Source organism: Salmo salar, chromosome ssa24 (assembly GCF_905237065.1).
Source record: "Salmo salar chromosome ssa24, Ssal_v3.1, whole genome shotgun sequence".
Classification (NCBI taxonomy): Eukaryota; Metazoa; Chordata; class Actinopteri; order Salmoniformes; family Salmonidae; genus Salmo; species Salmo salar.
In genome coordinates this window covers 7423169-7442990 of record NC_059465.1, presented here as the reverse complement: position 1 = coordinate 7442990, position 19822 = coordinate 7423169, and the positions used below count along the sequence as shown (strand labels likewise).

The 19822-nt window shown below is 41.8% G+C and overlaps 2 protein-coding genes across 5 annotated transcripts; one reads left to right on the top strand and one right to left on the bottom strand.

Annotated features, from left to right (window-relative positions):
* Window positions 1-2033: 2033 nt before the first annotated feature.
* Window positions 2034-7154, bottom strand: LOC106585167 (hexokinase-4-like). Of its 2 annotated transcripts, none has more exons than XM_014171075.2 (10): window positions 6966-7154; window positions 6099-6261; window positions 5638-5792; window positions 5378-5497; window positions 5145-5240; window positions 4895-4994; window positions 4441-4624; window positions 3438-3593; window positions 3036-3269; window positions 2034-2925 (listed from the first exon to the last, which is right to left on the bottom strand). In XM_014171075.2, exons 1-10 carry the CDS (start codon window positions 7044-7046, stop codon window positions 2778-2780), a joined length of 1437 nt encoding a protein of 478 aa, XP_014026550.1. In that variant the 5' UTR covers window positions 7047-7154; the 3' UTR covers window positions 2034-2777. The 2 variants fall into 2 exon arrangements, with proteins under 2 accessions (XP_014026550.1, XP_014026554.1); XM_014171079.2 differs by having other exon boundaries at window positions 5638-5735; window positions 6966-7142.
* Window positions 7155-16043: 8889 nt separating this feature from the next.
* On the top strand, window positions 16044-19617 carry ykt6 (YKT6 v-SNARE homolog (S. cerevisiae)). Of its 3 annotated transcripts, NM_001141187.1 has the most exon segments (9): window positions 16076-16146; window positions 16529-16706; window positions 16933-17015; window positions 17106-17206; window positions 17373-17477; window positions 18037-18102; window positions 18290-18391; window positions 18602-18615; window positions 19101-19617. In NM_001141187.1, coding segments are annotated over 8 exon segments (621 nt in total). In that variant the 5' UTR covers window positions 16076-16146; window positions 16529-16602; the 3' UTR covers window positions 19147-19617.
* Window positions 19618-19822: the final 205 nt, after the last annotated feature.

The window sequence follows — 19822 nt, the reverse complement described above, 5'->3', positions numbered from 1 at the left end:
TACATGCCCGTCTGAAGTTTGCCAATGAACATCTGAATGATTCAGAGGACAACTGGGTGAAAGTGTTGTGGTCAGATGAGACCAAAATGGAGCTCTTTGGCATCAGCTCAACTCACCGTGTTTGGAGGAGGAGGAATGCTGGCTATGACCCCAAGAACACCATCCCCACCGTCAAACATGGAGGTGGAAACATTATGCTTTGGGGGTGTTTTTCTGCTAAGGGGACAGGACAACTTCACCGCATCAAAGGGACGATGGATGGGGCCATGTACCGTCAAATCTTGGGTGAGAACCTCCTTCCCTCAGCCAGGGCATTGAAAATGGGTCGTGGATGGGTATTCCAGCATGACAATGACCCAAAATACACGGCCAAGGCAACAAAGGAGTGGCTCAAGAAGAAGCACATTCAGGTCCTGGAGTGGCCTAGCCAGTCTCCAGACCTTAATCCCATAGAAAATCTGTGGAGGGAGGTGAAGGTTCGAGTTGCCAAACGTCAGCCTCGAAACCTTAATGACTTGGAGAAGATCTGCAAAGAGGAGTGGGACAAAATCCCTCCTGAGATGTGTGCAAAGCTGGTGGCCAACTACAAGAAACGTCTGACCTCTGTGATTGCCAACAAGGGTTTTGCCACTAAGTACTAAGTCATGTTTTGCAGAGGGGTCAAATAACTATTTCCCTCATTAAAATGCAAATCATTTTATAACATTTTTGACATGCGTTTTTCTGGATTTATTTTTGTTATTCTGTCTCTCACTGTTCAAATAAACCTACCATTAAAATTATAGACTGATCATTTCTTTGTCAGTGGGAAAACATACAAAATCAGCAGGGGATCAAATACTTTTTTCCCTCACTGTACATTACTATTGTAAATGTAAATGTAAATAATGTAAATGTAATTACCCATCCCCCAACACTGTCAACCAAGAGTCAAGACTAAACCAATTCACCTTGGTGGTGTGCAGACTGGGTTTATCTATCTTTCTTAACGATTTTGCACAAACCAGAAAAAAATGCAACAATATGTCTGTAAAACTATATATTCACAATATTATGAATGAATTGTGATTTATTTGGTAGCATTTCGTATTGTGACTGATTTTACTAATTGTATTAGTACTGTACAAAGTTAGAGATGCGCTTTTTGATAGATTCCCCCGCTCCCACTACCTCGGGCTTCCAGTGGGGAGACCTGAGGTCAACCTACCCCCGCCCCCCTCCCCATTTCATACTTCTGAGTGGGAGACCTTCGCAGGCAGTAGACTGTCTAGCTCACAAACTAGAATCAGGGCGCCCACTCCGACAAGGTTAATTGACCCACAGTCCCACACGGTGACATGGTATCATCGACGTGACGTGCAAATGAGCGATAGAAAACCGATTGCGCAAATGTCACCATTACAATTTTTTTTTGTGCAGGCGCCCCGTGCCGCCCCCGGCAAGATGTTGCCCTGGGCGGCTGCCCATGTTACCTATACATAAATACGCCACTGGTCAGGGGCACGTTCCAACACTCAGACATCATTTACAAATTAATCATGTGTTTGGTGAGTCCGCCAGATCAGGTATCAGGGATGACCAGGGATGTTCTCTTGATAAGTTTGTGAATTTGACTTTTTCTTGTCCTGCTAAGCTTTCAAAATGTAATGAGTCCTTTTGGGTTTCAGGGAAAATGTATGGAGTTAAAAGTACATCATTTTTATTAGGAATGTAGTGAAGTAAAAGTAAAAGTAGTCAAAAATATATATAGTAAGGTAAAGTACAGATACCCTAAAAAAAACGACTTAAGTAGAACTTTCAAGTATTTTTACTTAAGTACTTTACACCACTGAGTATGGCTGTAGTTTACAGTCCTATTCAGTTGCATTGGGTGTTTGCCTGGGAAACTTTGTGTGCGTTACTCACTTTACTAAACAAAAACAGAAACTTGACAGTTCTTTATGACAGGAGAGTATGTGGTCATGTACAGTAAAGCCACTTCAGTTATTTGGCCCCTTCAATTTCAAATGATGATAGACACACAACAAAATATATTCATGTTACAGCAACTTTACTTTCAACAATAAAAAATGGTCACATTACAAAGCACATTATCATTCTTAGATATACATAATAGGAATTAAGACCTTTACGCTCATCACAGATACATAACTTTTATAAATACACTATCAAAGAAATATTTAATTTCCCACGAACAGTAAGTGAAAGACTACACTGCAGTACATTTGAAATGGATAATCCCTTAGTTTTCAATTATATACGGTAACATCTCTGGATTAAACAGACAGCATCAAACTAAAAAACATACTGATGCTATAAATCAATGCCAATCCTTTTCACGTGAACATTATATTACATTATTAATCAAGCTTAAAATACCTGCAATCAGTGGAAGCTTGAGAACATGTTTAAACAAGGGTTCATTACTTTCTGGGACTCACCACTTATGCATTGTGGGACTGCAGGGAATTTTCAGAGGCTCATCGGTTCAAAAACACATCTGTATAATACTGTACACTGGGAAAAGTGATGATTTAATCTGTCTCTGTGTTTCCCATGTTGTGTGTGCTGTGTGGTGGGGTTCTTTTTATGTACAGTGAGTTATCCACACCCGTATTGCTTCTCTCACCAATGAGGAGTTACAGATTACTCTGTGAAAGCTTCAAGAGGAGACCAGAGCTGGAACACCCTAGATGAGGTTTAATTTACTGTTTGAGGTCAGAGTTCAGCCTGATTCACCTGCATCGCCCCCTATAGGTGGGAGGCTGTTACGACTCTCACGGTGTCAGCATGCACGCTGCCATCTTACAGGCTACTGCTGAGATAAGTGCCGCCCCCCGGCCACTCCCTTCCTCTGATTGGATGAAGGTGATGTCACAGTGAGGCGTCAGCTCCCGCACAACTTTGTGGAACCTGTCCTGGAAACTGTGGAGGGAGATTAACATCAGAGTTAGAATAAAAAGCATGGCATTGTCGCTAGATATGACTAACATTATTTGTATGTTATACTTGGTGACTCCCTCCTCCCTCCTCACCAGGGGTGGAGTTTGTAGACGGAGCCGTCGATGCCCACAGTGATCTTCAACACCGCCTGGCTGCGGCGCTCTCTCATACGGTTGATGACGCCGGCTAACCCCGCCCCACACATGTGTGCTGCCCGCGTGGACACGCTCTCACAAGCTAGGCGCACAATGTCACAGTCCAGCTCCGACGGCAACACGCCCAGCGTAGACAGGATGTTGTAGATCTGCTTCCTGTCTCCAGAGTCACTGAGGAACACACAGGGAGAGAACACACACTTAGACTTAGTGAGGGAAGCTTTGACTGGCTCAGACAGAAGACAGTCACTGACACAAAGAGTTTTAACTGTGTTGTTGGCATTGTGATTGTGTTGACAGTTGTAATTCTAATGTCATTGTTGTGTTGTGACCCCTCACCTCTCTATCTGGGAGACGTAGCGCGTCTCAAAGCTGCCGCGAGTCTTCAGCAGGGCAGAGGCCTCTCCGTTAAACAGCAACTCCTCGTTCACCAGCTTCAACAATACCAGCCGCACCAGCTCTCCCATGTACTTCCCACTGATGAGCTTTTCATAGCTACAGAGCGATGTCGACGAAGGTAGAGAGAAAGGGGGGAGAAGGGAGAGTTGAGGGAAGCAGAGGGGCAGAGCAAGTGGATAGAGGAAGAGAGAAAAAGAGTTGTGCGTCACACAACACGTGAGCCTACATCCCTGTCATCATCATTTCCCAGCTAGGCCAGGGAGAAACAAGAAAGTGAGAGATTGAAAAGCAGGAGAGCGATCTCTCGGTCTAGCTGTCGCTGTGGGGCGGAGAGAGAGATAAAGTGCTAAGGTGAGTGAGGCTCAGCTCAGCGGTTGCCCGTGTGAAGGGGCTGTCAGAGTAGACGGTAAACAGCCATTAGCCTGGCAGACATTAGCTAGCGCTGGACAGGAGCTCATTAATCTGACCCTGATGTGTAGTCACTGGGCTGCCACTAGCCTCGACTTGGAAAACAAGAGGGTTACCTAGTGACCACACACAGGCTGCAGGTTAGTGTCAGGTGAGTGTTGTAGACAGGTGAGAGCGAGAGGTAAGAGAGAGAGAGAGGCACGTTTTCATCTGTGCTCATCCTCAGGCTGCATGTGCATTGTGTCACAGGAAAGTACAGGTCTTTCAGAAACTCTTCAGACTCTCACATACTTTGAGCTCTAAGAATGGACATATTTATACATGTCTGGATACACATGCAACCAATACTGCACAAGAGAAACTAGGTACTACTTTCAAATTTCAGCAAATTCCTAGAAAGTAATCAATTACTTTAGCCACTTTAAGCCAATTAAAGGTAGTTTTATCACCAGTGGAGATTGTAACACCCCCTAAACTTAGGAAGGTCCAATTAGGTCATTGTGCTGAGATAAACAGTGTAAGGCCCAATACTCACAGTTGTTGTCCAGGGTTGAGTGATGTCTCGTCCACCACCCTGTCGTACTCCAGTCTAAACTCCTCGAGCTCTCCGTTGGCTCCAAATGCCCCCCACTCTGTGTTCACACACATCCTCCCCTCTTCCCCCTCCACCAGCTCCACTGTCCGCATCTCCTCCATGTAGCAAGCGTTACACCCAGTACCTGAGGACAGGACAATGCTCATATTACATTTGATTTGTGTGTCGTATTACAGACAAATACCAATATAGTAGGCTTTGTTGGTATTTTGAGGTAAAGAGATGGTAGAGGTAACAGGAGATAAATGGCTGATCAACCAATGTGTGTGTGTGTGTGTGTGTGTGTGTGTGTGTGTGTGTGTGTGTGTGTGTGTGTGTGTGTGTGTGTGTGTGTGTGTGTGTGTGTGTGTGTGTGTGTGTGTGTGTGTGTGTGTGTGCGCATCTGCGTCCTTACCCACAATCATTCCCACTTCGCAGCTGCGGTCCTCATAGTAACAAGATATCATGGTGGCAACTGTATCGTTCACCATGGCAACAACGTCCATCTCAAAGTCCTGAAGAGTAAAGGAACATTTCAGTACGGCTCTATTTGCATGAATCTAATACGCATGTTTTACAAATGTATCATAGCATGTCTATCACAACATATCCATTATTCTATGTATCATAAACATAGAATCCTAATCCTGAAGTGAAAATCCTACCCCTCTCCTCTTGATGGCATCTCTCAGTAGTCCCACCACGTTGTTACCCTCTGCTCCAGACGCCTTGAACCCTTTGGTCCAGTTCAGTAAGATGCCCTGGGAGGGACACAGAGGGTTAGGGTTGGTAGCAGGGCTCAGACACTAACTCAGATACTCAGATAGTCACTTGCATATCAAATCTCTAATCTGAAGTCTGTGCCCTGTGCAGATCTTGTACTTAGTCCATCTCAAACCTTGTCTATGTTCTCGTGTCGTACAGGAAAGGAGAAAGTGAAACCCAGAGGAAGCTTCTTGTGCTTGATGTGTTGTCTGTTCAGGAAGTCTGATATACACTCAGCAATGTAGTCAAAGAGCTGAAAAGAGAGGGGAAGGAGGGCAAAGGGTGAAGGGAGAGAGAGGATGGTGAGTCATGATGATTTATGGGGGACACTGATTACACTAGTCAACACAGTGCAGTTCTGGGTGAACACTTCTAAGTACACTGCACTCTCACCATCTCAGCCGTGCCTGTCATGGCGTCCTCAGGGATGGAGTACATCTGGTGTTTGGTCTCCACCTTCCATCCCCTCTCCTCATCCTCCCCCACCTTCACTAACATCACACGGAAGTTAGTCCCCCCCAGGTCCAGGGCCAGGAAATCCCCCACCTCTGACACATCGCAACACACAGAATGGTGTCATATAGGATCAAACACACACAGAATGGTGTCATATAGGATCAGACACACACAGAATGGTGTCATATAGGATCAAACACACACAGCAGGGGTTTCTGGAATAAGAATATTGTTCTATCTTTAAAAAAGCACTACAAATTGAATGTAAAATAAATCTAATAAGAAATGGCATGTTCTTTCATGTGCCATCACCCATTTAGTACAAATTGCCTAGGTATCATGCATTTACATTGTTATTTCACAAGAAAGCATTATATAAATGAGGTATATGCCTCTACCTGATCCTTCAGGGGTAGAACAGACGTAGGTGGGCAGCATTTTGACACTGGCCTCCTGGTGCGTCTCTACACGCAGTCCCCGGTCCATCTCCCTCATCATCCTCTTCATCACTTCCTTCAACTGCTCCTTCTTCAGCCTGAACTCCGACAGGATCTGCTCAACCTGGGGAGGAAGGGACAAACAGGGTCACAGCAAGCCCCCACAAGTAAGCATCACAATATTCATTCATAGAATACCTTTAGAATAGAATAGAATAACATTATTTCCCCAACGGAACTTCAGGTGTGGCATTTCTCAAGTCCAAGGACACCACATACGCTCGTCATAAATAGAGTACAGAATTTAAAGCACAGTAAAGCAAAGTGTGAAAAATGACAGTAAGGGTAAGGATAATGAAGATCTATTTGAATGTTTAACTTCAGCCCTTTCTCTCTCTATTTGTATTCATCTAAAATGTCAGCCGCGGAAACAGAAATGTTGAAAAACAATAACGAAATGTCATAATTTGAAAGACATAAAAGTTGCGTCATGCAGTATGCTCTGTGTTATGGTTGCTCTGAAATACATTTCACCACCAAGATACACAGTTTCATCCAGGTATTTCACCAAGAGGACAAAGTAGTAAACCGAACATCTGACAAAGCTTCTCACCCATAACTTCCTCTCAAACAACATGGAGCAGTATATGTGTGAAGACTTGAGTTAATTCAGACAACATTCATGCAGAGTAGAAAGTCAAATTATAACATTGTTAAGGCAATAATGTCCAAATTATTTTTAGAAAACCTAATCAACTCAAGTAAACCCAACCCAAATTAGATTATTCAGAAATTCGGACCTAAACTCTTCAGAAATGTGTGTCTTACCATGAGGACTGTCTCTAGCACAGAGCTGAGGCTACAAGGCATCTTCCCCATCTGGCCCACGAAGGAGCTGACGCACAGCATCTTGTCTAGCTCTCTAAATCACTCGCGTGTGTATCTAGGTGTGTGGTGAGTGTGTGTTTGGCATGAGTGTGTGTGTATGCAGAGTCAGTGAACTGTAAATGTAGTTGAATGAGGACCTCAGCTGTTTTTATTCTCTGGTAAAGGGGGCAGGCCGGGGGAAGATGGAGGCCCACACAAATGCCCAACCCCTAACTCTTCATCCCATCTAGCCAAGGACATGTGGTCAGATGATATCTACAATTTCTGAGACAATATGACTCTAGTAATACTGCAAAGAAATTTGGCAAACCAATTCAATTTTTTTCCTGAATACAAAGTTTTTTGTTTGAGGCAAATCCAATAGAACACATTACTGAGTACCACTTTCCATATTTTAACGTATAGTGGTGGATGCATCATGTTATGGGTATGCTTGTAATCGTTAAGGACTGTGGAGTTTTTCAGGATAAAAAAGAAACAGAATCAAGCTAAGCACAGGCAAAATCCTAGAGGAAAACCTGGTTCAGTCTGCTTTCCACCAGACACTGGGAGATGAATTCACCTTTCAGCAGGACTATAACTTAAAACACAAGGACAAATCTACACTGGAGTTTTTACCAAGAAGACAGTGAATGTTCCTGCGTGGCCTAGTTACAGAGTTGACTTAAATCTGCTTGAAAATCTATGGCAAGACCTGCAAATGATTGTCTATCAATTATCAACAACCAATATGACAGAGTTTGAAGAATTATTTTAAGAATAATGGGCAAATGTTGAACAATACAGCTCACAGCTGTAATCACTGCCAAAGGTGATTCTAACATGTATTGACTCAGAGGGTTGAATACTTACAGTATCTATTCAAGATGTATTAGTGTAACATTTTTCATACATTTTTTACAAATGTTCAAATTTTTCGTCCACTTTGACATTACAGAGTATTTTATGTGGATCGTTGACAAAAAAAAATACAATTCAAACCATTTGAATCCCACTTTGTAACACAACAAAATGTGGAAAAAGTCAAGGGGCGTGAATACTTTCTGAAGGCACTGTAGCTTGCTACACTATAGAATGTGAATTATCACCACAGGTCAATTTGAACAGAAAGTATTGCAGTGAGAAAATCTTTCACATGCGTAATGACAAACCCAAAAGCAGGCAAAAAAATACATTTTATCAGACAGGGTAAGGTTGATCAAAACTAAAACCTCTGAAAAGGCATACAGCTAATTATTACTGTTGCTATTTAACAGAATTTCTAGTACCAGTAGCCTACATTAATTTCCACTTTGTATCCATTTGATGGCATGAATGGCCTGACTTGGAAGTTTGTCTGTTTCGTAGAACAGGTAACATGGCCATTTGAGCTTAGTCATTGACATAGAAATAGTTGAAATTCATAGATGACTGTGTTTGCTTACAAAACGTGGCAAAGGTGTGACCTATTTCATTGGGTTCAACAGAAGCCTCTCACAGGAACATGATTTACAGTAGGTCTGTACCTACAGTACTAAGATATCTTCACATAGGGAGGCAGATCAGACACGGGTATAAAGAGTGTAATATTGCTGTAGTCAAAGTCTTAGTCATTGTTTAACTAGGTCAATATTAGATGTCAAAGCATCTAAATTTAGCGCACTGCAAAGTTGAATGACCGATAAAATCAATAATGAAGCGTTGTAGGTAAAGGTCTCCTGTGCTTATCACCCGGGAAAGGTTTCATTTTAGACATGACCAATGGTACTGTCAAAAACAACTCCAAAAATAGCTCTGGTGACCCTTTCCTGAGTGGCCGGATCTCCTGGCTTCAGAATAAATGCAACAGTAACTCTTACCAACAGGCTGACACACACTTGGTCAACTTCAACTCGCCTTATCAGGAGATTAATCAGGGATTTAATTCAAATAGCGCTTTCATTTATCTAGCACTTACAGGGAGAATCTCAAAGACAAAAACTGAATTAGCTAAGTTAATTGGTAGCTCATGCATGTACAAAACTGCATGAACAAAGATCTTCAATGGAGGCTGGCACAAGTCCAGATTATATTTGACGTGGCCTGTTTCCACAATAATAAGAGATTGAGTTCATTCAAACGTTCCATATTCTTTATCCTTTATCAGTATAATCTTGTGTAATAAATCATTGTACTGTATTATGAATTCAAACATGAAGAATAGGTTTTATTGTGTGTACAGTTTGATTGAATAGCCCCACCCCCCAACATGCACATGTGCAACATAAATCAGAAAAGAGGTGAGGACCTTAATTCAACCTGCCTGTATAACCCTGGGCAATGATGCTATAGGTGTTACTGTAACACACACACACACACACACACACACACACACACACACACACACACACACACACACACACACACACACACACACACACACATAGGCGCACACACACACACACACACACAGGCGCACGACACACACACACACACACACACACACACACACACACACACACACACACACACACACACACACACACACACACACACACACACACACACACACACAGACACACACATGCATGCATGCATGCTGCTGTTTGACAAATCCATCCATGTTTGATTGGTGTCAGGTCCTTTTATGGATAGAACTTGAATGTGTGCCAAGTACTTCTCCATAGCTGACTATGACGGCTAATTTAACCCAGTTAGAGCTCTCCTACTGGGCTGTTTGCTGAGATGGCCTGATGGGCAAGGCTACCTGCCTCACTCCTCAGATAAGACCACATAAAACCACTCACTTTTTATTCATGACAACTGTTTACAGTCATTCAGCTAACACATACACCTTCTTAAAAACAAAAAATTGTGAGAGTCATCTCTCAAAAGTAAAACAAAAATAGTACTACTTGTACAATGCCACATTTAGAATGTTAAATGCTGTAGGCAAGTAATCTAAATAGCCTGATAATTCATTTTTCATATTCACCTTATCCCTGATACCCTGTTTCATGCTTTCATGGACTTTGGCAATGATTTATTTTTATGCTGCTAAAACTCAGTTTGCTAGAAAGTAGGGTTTTCCATTGCCATGGAATGATGTGAGATTTCAGAGACTTTCTAAATAGGACAACTTAAAGTGTCCCTTCAGGGAATCTTCTATTCAATGGATAAGATTATCCCAATATTTTTTACCTTATCCATCGTATGAGGATCCATATCATACATGTCCTGCCGGTCATGGGTGCTGTCTGCTGTGGAATAGTAAGCGTGTTGTCCAGTTGGGCTAAGAGAGCAGGTTAAAAGGTAGCAGTTGGTCTTGAAGTTGCTACATAAAGAACGCAGAAACCGTGAAGATAAATATTATACTTAAAATAAATGATCTTCATCTGTGAATACAGGCCTATTGAACATGTGTTTGAGAAGTGTCCAAATTATTTATGTCCAACCAGTTCCTCAGTGGCCAACATTGTCTGCTGTTAGGCTAGTTATTCTGTAAAATAATACACACTAAAGGCCTATATAAATAAACAAACACTATTTCAGTTAAAAGTGTTCACTCAAATGCCTGGAAAAGTCTGTATAGGCTAGTCCTAAATTAAAGTTTTTTATTCATTTGTGCGCTTTTGCAGTTCATGACGCATCTACTGCGGCCATCAATAACAGAAGTGTACTGGCCATAAAAAACTATTCAACCTCAGATAAAATCAAGTCCTTGTCACCATGGTCCTCAGATCCAAAAATGTAGCATTAACATTCAAATAATCTCCATCCAAGTAACCTCAATGTATATCCAAAAATAAATGTTGTATTGCTTTTCTGTTTGAGAAAACAATCTCACATACACCTCCAAAGCTCTTAGCCTACATCTCATTAACTAGGCTGCTATTTTTTCTCAATGTCTATGGCAACTAAAACTGTCAGATTAAAGGGGGGGAAACACCCCTCATCCTGCCACAACCACCCCATCAACATATGCTCACAATAGCTTTCTTTCACTGTCTCCATGCCCAACGTTTTCAATTCGCTGCCCTGGGAGTCAATAATTTATCTGCACACTTCTAGTATGGAAAGCACTTAGCACTGAGTTAAGTGGCCAGGAGGAAATTGTTAAATTAAGCAAAATTACTTAGGAAAACAACAAATGAGAGTGGTGAGAAATCAGAAGTGGCAAGGCCTATACCCAATATATAGGTCACTGTCTACTCATGACCTGTCCTAATAAGCCTAATAATAATAATTTGTGGGGGTTTTATACACTCCTTTACTTATTTGGACAGTGACGCTAAAACGTTTAATCTGGATCTATACTCAAGCATTTTGGATTTGAGTTCAGGGGATTGTTTTGCTATCAGTCAAATCAAATCAAAATGTTATTTGTCACATGCGCCGAATACAACAGGTGTAGACGTTACAGTGAAATGCTTACTTACAGTAAAAGCCCTAACCAAAAAAGCAGTTTTTTAAAAATTAAACAAATACGAATAAGAAATAAAAGTAACAAATAATTAAAGAGCAGCTGTCGCGCGGAATGACGCTGGAGGGACGAAGCAGGTACGGGGAGTAAACGTTTAATAATAAACGGACATAGCACGAGACAGGAACAGCGTCAAAGACAAAAACAATACAATGAAGCAGCCGGGAACAGGGCTAGGTAACTGACAAATATAGGGGAGGAAATTAACAGGTGATGAATGAGTCCAGGTGAGTCCAATATCGCTGATGCAGGTGACGAGGGAGGGCAACTGTGAGTAATGGATGGCAGGAACGTGTGAAGCAGGGTAATCTGGCGCCCTCAAGCGGGAAGGGAAAGAGCGGGAGCAGACGTGACAGCAGCAGTAAAATAATAGCGAGGCTTATATACAGGGGTACCGGTACAGAGTCAATGTGCGGGGGCACAGGTTAGTCGAGGTAATTGAGGTAATATGTACATGTAGGTAGAGTTATTAAAGTGACTATGCATAGATAATAACAGTGAGTAGCAGCAGCGACTTATGTGGTGTACTCCTCAATGCCATCGAAGAATCCCGGGAACATATTCCAGTCTGTGCTAGCAAAACAGTCCTGTAGCTTAACATCTGCTTCAACTGACCATTTTTTTATTGATCTAGTCACTGGTGCTTCCTGCTTCATTTTTGCTTTTAAGCAGGAATCAGGAGGATAGAATTATGGTCAGATTTGCCAAATGGAGGGCAAGGGAGAGCTATGTACATGCGTCTCTGTGTGTGGAGTAAAGTTGGTCTAGAGTTGTTTTCTCTCTGGTTGCACATTTAACATGCTGATAGAAATTTGCTAAGACAGATTGAAGTTTCCCTGCATTAAAGTCCCCGGCCACTAGGAGCGCCACCTCTAGATGAGCGTTTTCCTGTTTGCTTATGGCGGTACACAGCTCATTGAGTGCGGTCTTAGTGCCAGAATCGGTCTGTGGTGGTATGTAAACAGCTACGATTTTTTTAAATGAGAACTCTCTAGGTAGATAGTGTGGTCTACAGCTCATCATGAGATACTCTACCTCAGGCGAGCAAAACCTCATGACTTCCTTAGATATCGTGCACCAGCTGTTGTTTACAAATATACATTGACTGCCACCCCTTGTCTTACCAGAGGTTACTGTTCTATCGTGGCGATACAGTGTAAAACCCGCCAGCTGTATGTTGGTCATGGCGTTGTTTAGCCACAACTCGGTGAAACAAAAAATATTACAGTTTTTAATGTCCCGTTGGTAGTTTAATCTTGCTCGTAGGTCATCGATTTTATTGTCCAATGATTACATGTTTGCCAATAGGACGGATGGCAGTGGGGGCTTACTCACTCACCTACAAATTCTCAGAAGGCAGCCCGACCTCCGCCCCCTTTTTCTCTATCTTTTCTTCACGCAAATTATGAGGATTTGGGCCTGTTCCCAGGAAAGCAGTATATCCTTCACGTCGGACTCTTCAGACTTGTTAAAGGAAAAAGCTGCTACCAGTTCGTGGTGGGTAATCACTGTTCTGATGTCCAGAAGTTATTTTCGGTCATAAGAGATGTTAGCAGCAACATAATGTACAAAATAAGTAAAAAATATGTAAAAAAATTGTACAAACAACGCAATTTTTTTAAACAAAATAACACAGTTGGTTGGGAGCACGTAAAACGTCAGCCATCCTCTCCGGCGCCATTCTACAAGTCGCTACTGTTGCCTATGCTATTTAATAAACTGTAGTATTAATCCGCAATGGACTAGGATGAGAATATTCCTTGCCACCAGGTGAATTGGAGTTGATGATAATGCAAAGACTGTCAATAACCTACAGAACTTGAGACAAATACATGCAGCTGTAAGCCATGGAACACTTTGATTGGCCATTGAGCCACCGCCAGCTATTGCGCTAATAATTCCGACTGTACAAATAGCAAAAAATATTTCAGACACACCCCCTGATTTATAGCTCTACCGCAAGTGTTTAGATTTACCATTGCATTAAGATTGTCAAAATAGAGCCCCAAATGTTTTATGTATATATATATGTCTGTTTTACCATTTAGAAATTAAAGTACTTTTTGTATCTAGTCCCTCCCATTTGAAGGTGTTATAAGTATTTGGACCAATTCACTTATAGTGTATTAAAGCAGTCAAAAGTTGAGTATGGTCCCAAATTCCTAGCATGCTATCATTACATACATCGAGCTTGTGACTCTCCAAACTTCTTGGATGCATTTGCAGTTTGTTTTGGTTGTGTTCCGGATTATATTGTGTCCAATAGAAATGAATGGTAAATCATGTGGCATTTTGGAGTCACTTTTATTGTAAATAAGAATAGAATATGTTTCTGAACACTAGTACATTAATGTGGATGCTACCATGATTACAGATAATAATGAAGGAATGAATTGTGAATAATGATGAGTGAGAAAGTTACAGAGGCTCAAAGATAATATATCCAAAACATGCTAACCTTTCATCATTACCAATTACCCACAGCATCCCTACTTCCCAGAGCTATGCCTGAGACACCAGCAGGGAGTGGGGTCACAGCCAGGGTAACCATTATCAGCTACCATTCGGTTACTGGCCCAGTGCTCTAACCTTGAGGCTACCTGCAGCCTATGTTGTTGACATGTTACAGTAGGCCTATAGAAAATAAATACAGGAAAATATTAGGCAGCATAATTTAGGCCAGTACCTATACACTGTGTGCACAATTATTAGGCAAGTCAGTATTTTGACCATATCATCATTATTATGCATATTTCCCAACTCCAAGCTGTATAAACTGGAATGCTTATTGGATTTAAGCATATCAGGTGATGTGTATTTGTGTAATGAGGGAGGGTGTGGCCTAAGGAGATCAACACCCTATATCAAGGTGTGTATAATTATTAGGCAGATTATTTTCCTCAGGCAAAATGGGCCAAAAAAGAGATTTTACTGACTCTGAAAAGTCAAAAAATTGTAAGAAGTATTTCAGAGGAATGCAGCACTCTTGAAATTGCTAAGATATTGGGGCGTGATCACAGAACCATTAAACGTTTTGTTGCAAATAGTCAACAGGGTCGCAAGAACCGTGTTGAGAAAAAAATATGCAAATTAACTGCCAAAGATTTGAGAAGAATCAAACGTGAAGCTACCAGGAAGCCATTATCCTCCAGTGCTATCATATTCCAGAATGGCAACCTACCTGGAGTGCCCAGAAGTACAAGGTGTTCAGTGCTCAGAGACATGGCCAAGGTAAGGAAGGCTGAAACCCGACCACCACTGAACAAGACACATAAATTGAAATGTCAAGACTGGGTCTAGAAATATCTGAAGACAGATTTTTCAAAGGTTTTATGGACTGATGAGATGAGAGTGACTCTTGACGGACCAGATGGATGGGCCCGTGGCTGGATCAGTAACGGGCACGGAGCTCCACTTCGACTCAGACGCCAGCAAGGTGGAGGTGGGGTACTGGTATGGGGTGGTATTATTAAAGATGAGCTAGTTGGACCTTTTTCGGGTTGAAGATGGACTCAAACTCAACTCCCAAACCTAGTGCCAGTTTTTAGAAGACACTTTCTTCAAACAGTGGTACAGGAAAAAGTCTGCATCTTTTCAAGAAGACCATGATTTTTATGCAGGACAATGCTCCATCGCATGCATCGAAGTACTCCACTGCGTGGCTAGCCAGTAAAGGCCTTAAAGATGAAAGAATAATGACATGGCCCCCTTCCTCACCTGACCTAAACCCTATTGAGAACTTGTGGTCCCTTCTTAAACAGACGATTTACGGTGAAGGAAAATAGTACACCTCTCTGACCAGTGTCTGGGAGGCTGTGGTTGCTGCTGCACAAAAAGTTGACCGTCAACAGATCAAGAAACTGACAGACTCCATGGATGGAAGGCTTATGACTGTTATTGAAAAGAAGGGTGGCTATATTGGTCACAGATTTGTTGTTGTTGAAATGTCAGGAATGTTTATTTATACATTTTGAGTTGTTTGTTTATTATTCTCACTTTAACAGATGAAAATAAACAAGTGAGATGGGGAACTTTTCGTTTTTCATTTAGTTGCATAATAATTCTGCACACTAATTGTGCACACAGATATTCTCCAAAGAAAGCCAAAACCTCACTTTTACTTTCTTAAATATTCAGGTTTGAGGTTAACATTTTGGATTGACCGAGAGCGCTGTAGTTGTTCAATAATAAAATGAATCTTCAAACATACAACTTGCCTAATAATTGTGCACACAGTGTAGTAGACTATTTATTATATAGGCACAAATAGATCTGTACATTTGGTTGTGTGGCTGGGATTGTAGATGATATGGGAAATAAGACTAGTCTACCTGCTGCTGGCTGAAATTGTTAAAACTATGCATAAATCAGTTATAAAAACAAAATATACATTGTGTACCATGTATTTATTTTTATTTTATTTGAACCGCTCAGCAAATAGACGTAAAAAAATGCTTATAGTAAGCTTACACGCAACACAACATTTTCTGTATTTGGCCTATGCTTACTTTTTTCACATCTCAAGCACAAGCGTTCTGGAAATAGGAAATGTACACAGATTTGTAATGAGGCCGTGTTGCATTCCGGAACAATTATCCTGTGGGACATTGCTTCGATTGTGACGTGGTTGGTGTGGCTACAAAGAGACGAGCTGGTCATAATACTGATAACTTCCTACAGGTGGTTCACTAAGTTATTATGGAATAATTCAGTTGGTATTTTATTCTCAATAGTTAGCAAACCGTTTCGTGCAGTCTTCTCTGGTAAGTAAGTACGAGAAGGGAACTTGAGCTAGCTCCATCGTTCTTGGCACTTAATTTAGCTGACAACAACAATTGTGCTAACGTTAGCTAGCAAGCAGCACAGAAATATGGCGAGAACGGTAGCTACATGTCGATAAACGTTAGTCTATCGTGGTAGCGTTAGCTAGTTCAGCAATCGTTTGGATTGTAGAGTATGTGTGTAGTAGACAGTAAGCTACCTTGCAGCTTATGTATTGTGTGGCTGTACGGATGGTTTGGCTCATGTGATTTGAATTTGTGTGCCTTTTCTTGACATGTAGGCATTGAGACCTCTAGGCTGCTGCGCTGGGACACGCCCTGGGACTGTCCTAACCCTGGGACTGTCTGCATCATCATGAAGCTGTACAGCCTAAGCGTCCTCCACAAAGGAGCGACTAAATCCAATCTCCTCAAATCCGCATATGACCTCTCCTCCTTCAGTTTCTTCCAGCGCTCCAGGTGGGTCTTCCTCTTGGCACATGGGCTGAGGTGCATCTCAATAGTCTAAGGGGGTTACTTCCCTCCATCTTCACTGATTTGAACTTGTACATCAAGGCAGATGAAGAAGTTAACGCCCCTGTCATTAATAATAGCCTATCTTAAACCTGTCATGGGTTTAGACTTCATTAGAATTGACAAGAACACCAACAATGTTTTCACCATTGTTTGTGTTTGGTTTTGGCAGTGTCCAAGAGTTCATGACCTTCACCAGCGCCTTGATTGTGGAGCGTTCTGCACACGGCAGCCGAGCCTCAGTCAAAGAACAAGGTTAAGCCCTGATACATTGGGCTATAACATATGGGAGTTTTTATTTGTTATGTGAGAACACCTATAATTTCTACCCTTTCCTCCCTCCAGGGTACCTGTGCCATGTGTATGTACGGAATGACAGTCTGAGTGCAGTGGTGATAGCAGACAGCGAGTACCCCCAAAGAGTCGCCTTCACACTACTAGACAAAGTGGGTACACTGCAGAGAGGTGCATTACCTCCTTAGCAACAAGTGAAGAATATTACTCTCTGTTCTGGGTCTTGTTCCTCTCAAGGTTTCTTCCAAAGTTATTGCTCCTCGCCAGGCCCTTTCGGCTTTATTTTTTTATGTAATAGATTGATGTTTGATCATGTAGGTGCTAGAGGAGTTCTCCAGGCAAGTGGAAAGTATAGACTGGCCATCTGGAAACCCAGACACCATCAACTACAAAGCCCTGGACATCCACCTGGCCAAATACCAGGTACACATGGCATCCTGTCTCTGAAATAGACACATAACATGCACTACCGTTCAAAAGTTTGGGGTCACTTAGAAATGTCCTTGTTTTTGAAAGAAAATATTTTTCTTTGTTCATTAAAATATCAAATTGATCAGAAATACAGTGTAGACATTGCTAATAGTACCCGCAAAACACCAGTCTCAATGTCAGCAGTGAAGAGGCGACTCCGGCATGCTGGCCTTCTAGGCAGAGTTCCCCTGTCCAGTGATAATGGGCCTCTGTACGACTATGTAGATATTCTGTTTTTTAATTAAATCAGCCGTTTCCAGCTACAATGGTAATTTGCAACATTAGTAATGTCTACACTGTGTTACTGATCAATTTGATGTTATTTTAATTGACAAAAAATGTGCTTTTCAAAACCAAGGAAATTTCTAAGTGACCCTAAACTTTTGAACGGTAGTGTACATTGCACATAGATTAATAAAATAACACTTGAATAACCAACCCTACTTTGAATCTATCATGTTTCTTCTTGGATGATTGTGAAAGTTTGACAGAATTTGTGTTCTCTCCTCAGAACCCCAGAGAGGCAGATGCAATGACCAAAGTGCAGGCTGAGCTAGACGAGACAAAAATCATTTTGGTGAGACACTTTAGTCAACACCCGCGTACAACTCCAAAACATCTCACGTAATGGGGAGACTTTAGATAAGCTTAGAACATTTTTCTCCGTGTAGGAAGCTTGCACTACTGCATGTCTGACACTGTTAGTGCCTGTGGTTGGTAGGATGCTGTATATGAAGTGGACTGGGCTGTGATTGTCTCTGCAGCACAACACCATGGAGTCTCTGTTGGAGAGAGGGGAGAAGCTGGATGACCTGGTGCAGAAGTCTGAACACCTGGGGAACCAGTCTAAAGTCTTTTATAAGACTGTGAGTAGTGACTGTGAACTGCGCTCTCCAGTTCAAATAATCACAGCATCTTAGATTAAACTTGGGCTACTTTTATCCCAAATTAATTTGCTACACTTTATCAAACCTCTTTTATTAAGACTAATTTCCATTACATATGTATCCTTCTCAGTGTGAAATTGATATTGTAATCGCTAATCAGTCACTTTGTCTGTGTTTTCTATCCAACAGGCACGGAAGCAGAACTCATGCTGTGAGGTCATGTGATGTTGCTGGACTGTCCTCTTGGATATGTCTCTCTTGGCCTTTCTGCTCATTTTACAACTTCCATCGTGCCCCAGCCTCCAGGAGACAGAATGGCCTCCACTCAGTCTCTGGGAGGGAGCAGGGGAGGGAGGACGTGGGATCTCTGGAATCTCTTTACATGCTTACTGGGGAAGAGGAGAGGGGGGTGGGGCTGCAGGACTGGTGGGGTTTCATCAGGAAAATATCATACTTATTGGCTTCATTGTAACAGTTCAAAAGATGTTTTGAGGAGGTTCATAGCCAGCCAGGACGTGTTTGTTGTTCAAAATGTCTTAAACTGTTTCCTGAGTTCAGACTGTATCAGAGTCTTAATCTGAGTTTGAGCTCAGCTTTCTGGGAGTTTTGATCTTATGCGTGGCGTTAAAGAAACCCTGACAATCTCCCTCTGTACTCAGTGCAGTAACTCACAGGATCTGCTGGTGATCTCATTAAGGTCTGGTAGTGACATTTTTATTTCCTCTGCCCAGTAGATGACACTGTTTCCTCACATTCGTAGTTCAGGTATGTTCAATTCTGTATGTAAAGGGCCTCTGTGTAGTCCAGAGTAATACCATTTTGTGTAATGTGAGCAAAGTGTCTGTATGTAACTGGGCCTGAGGCAACAGAACTCCATGATCAAATCCTCTGAGTTTGTTTTCAAAGCTCATTTCTACAGGACATTAATTGGATTAGTTCACATATAGTTGTTTTGATTATGTAACCTAATCAAAACAACAATATGTAACCTATTGTTCTCTATGAAGACGTGAAAACTTTGAAACATTCCCAGGTCTTTCAAATTCACAAGTTGATTGGTATTGTAGCACAAGCGGATGAACTTATGTTGAACTAAAATGGGATGGCCTGTACTTATAGAGCATTGTGTAGTGATGTCTACAGATTCTCATTGATACACAAAGCCTTATTAAAATATGGGTTAGATTGAAGTCCCCCTTCGTATGAGTATGTGTTTGGAAAGTGTCCTATTGGAGGGGCTCTCTGACTTTTATAATCCTTCTAAAGCTGTTGTGTTTCTAGTCTGGACAAAGTCTTAAGACATGGCACACAATGAATCAGCCACGACCCACCCACCAATGGGTCCTGCTCCACCATTAGGTGTTCTACTGCAGTCTTATGTCTGCAGCTCTGCCCCCTGTTGACAGTGTA

Coding starts and splice junctions, on each gene's coding strand:
- LOC106585167 (XM_014171075.2), bottom strand. CDS start 7,046: ATGCTGTGCGTCAGCTCCTTCGTGGGCCAGATGGGGAAGATGCCTTGT. Junction 4,995..5,144: donor ATGCCATCAAGAGGAGAGGG/GTAGGATTTTCA, acceptor TTTACTCTTCAG/GACTTTGAGATGGACGTTGT. Junction 3,594..4,440: donor CTCAACCCTGGACAACAACT/GTGAGTATTGGG, acceptor ATCGCTCTGTAG/CTATGAAAAGCTCATCAGTG.
- ykt6 (XM_014170588.2), top strand. CDS start 16,603: ATGAAGCTGTACAGCCTAAGCGTCCTCCACAAAGGAGCGACTAAATCC. Junction 17,207..17,372: donor CCTTCACACTACTAGACAAA/GTGGGTACACTG, acceptor TTGATCATGTAG/GTGCTAGAGGAGTTCTCCAG. Junction 18,392..18,601: donor CTAAAGTCTTTTATAAGACT/GTGAGTAGTGAC, acceptor TCTATCCAACAG/GCACGGAAGCAGAACTCATG.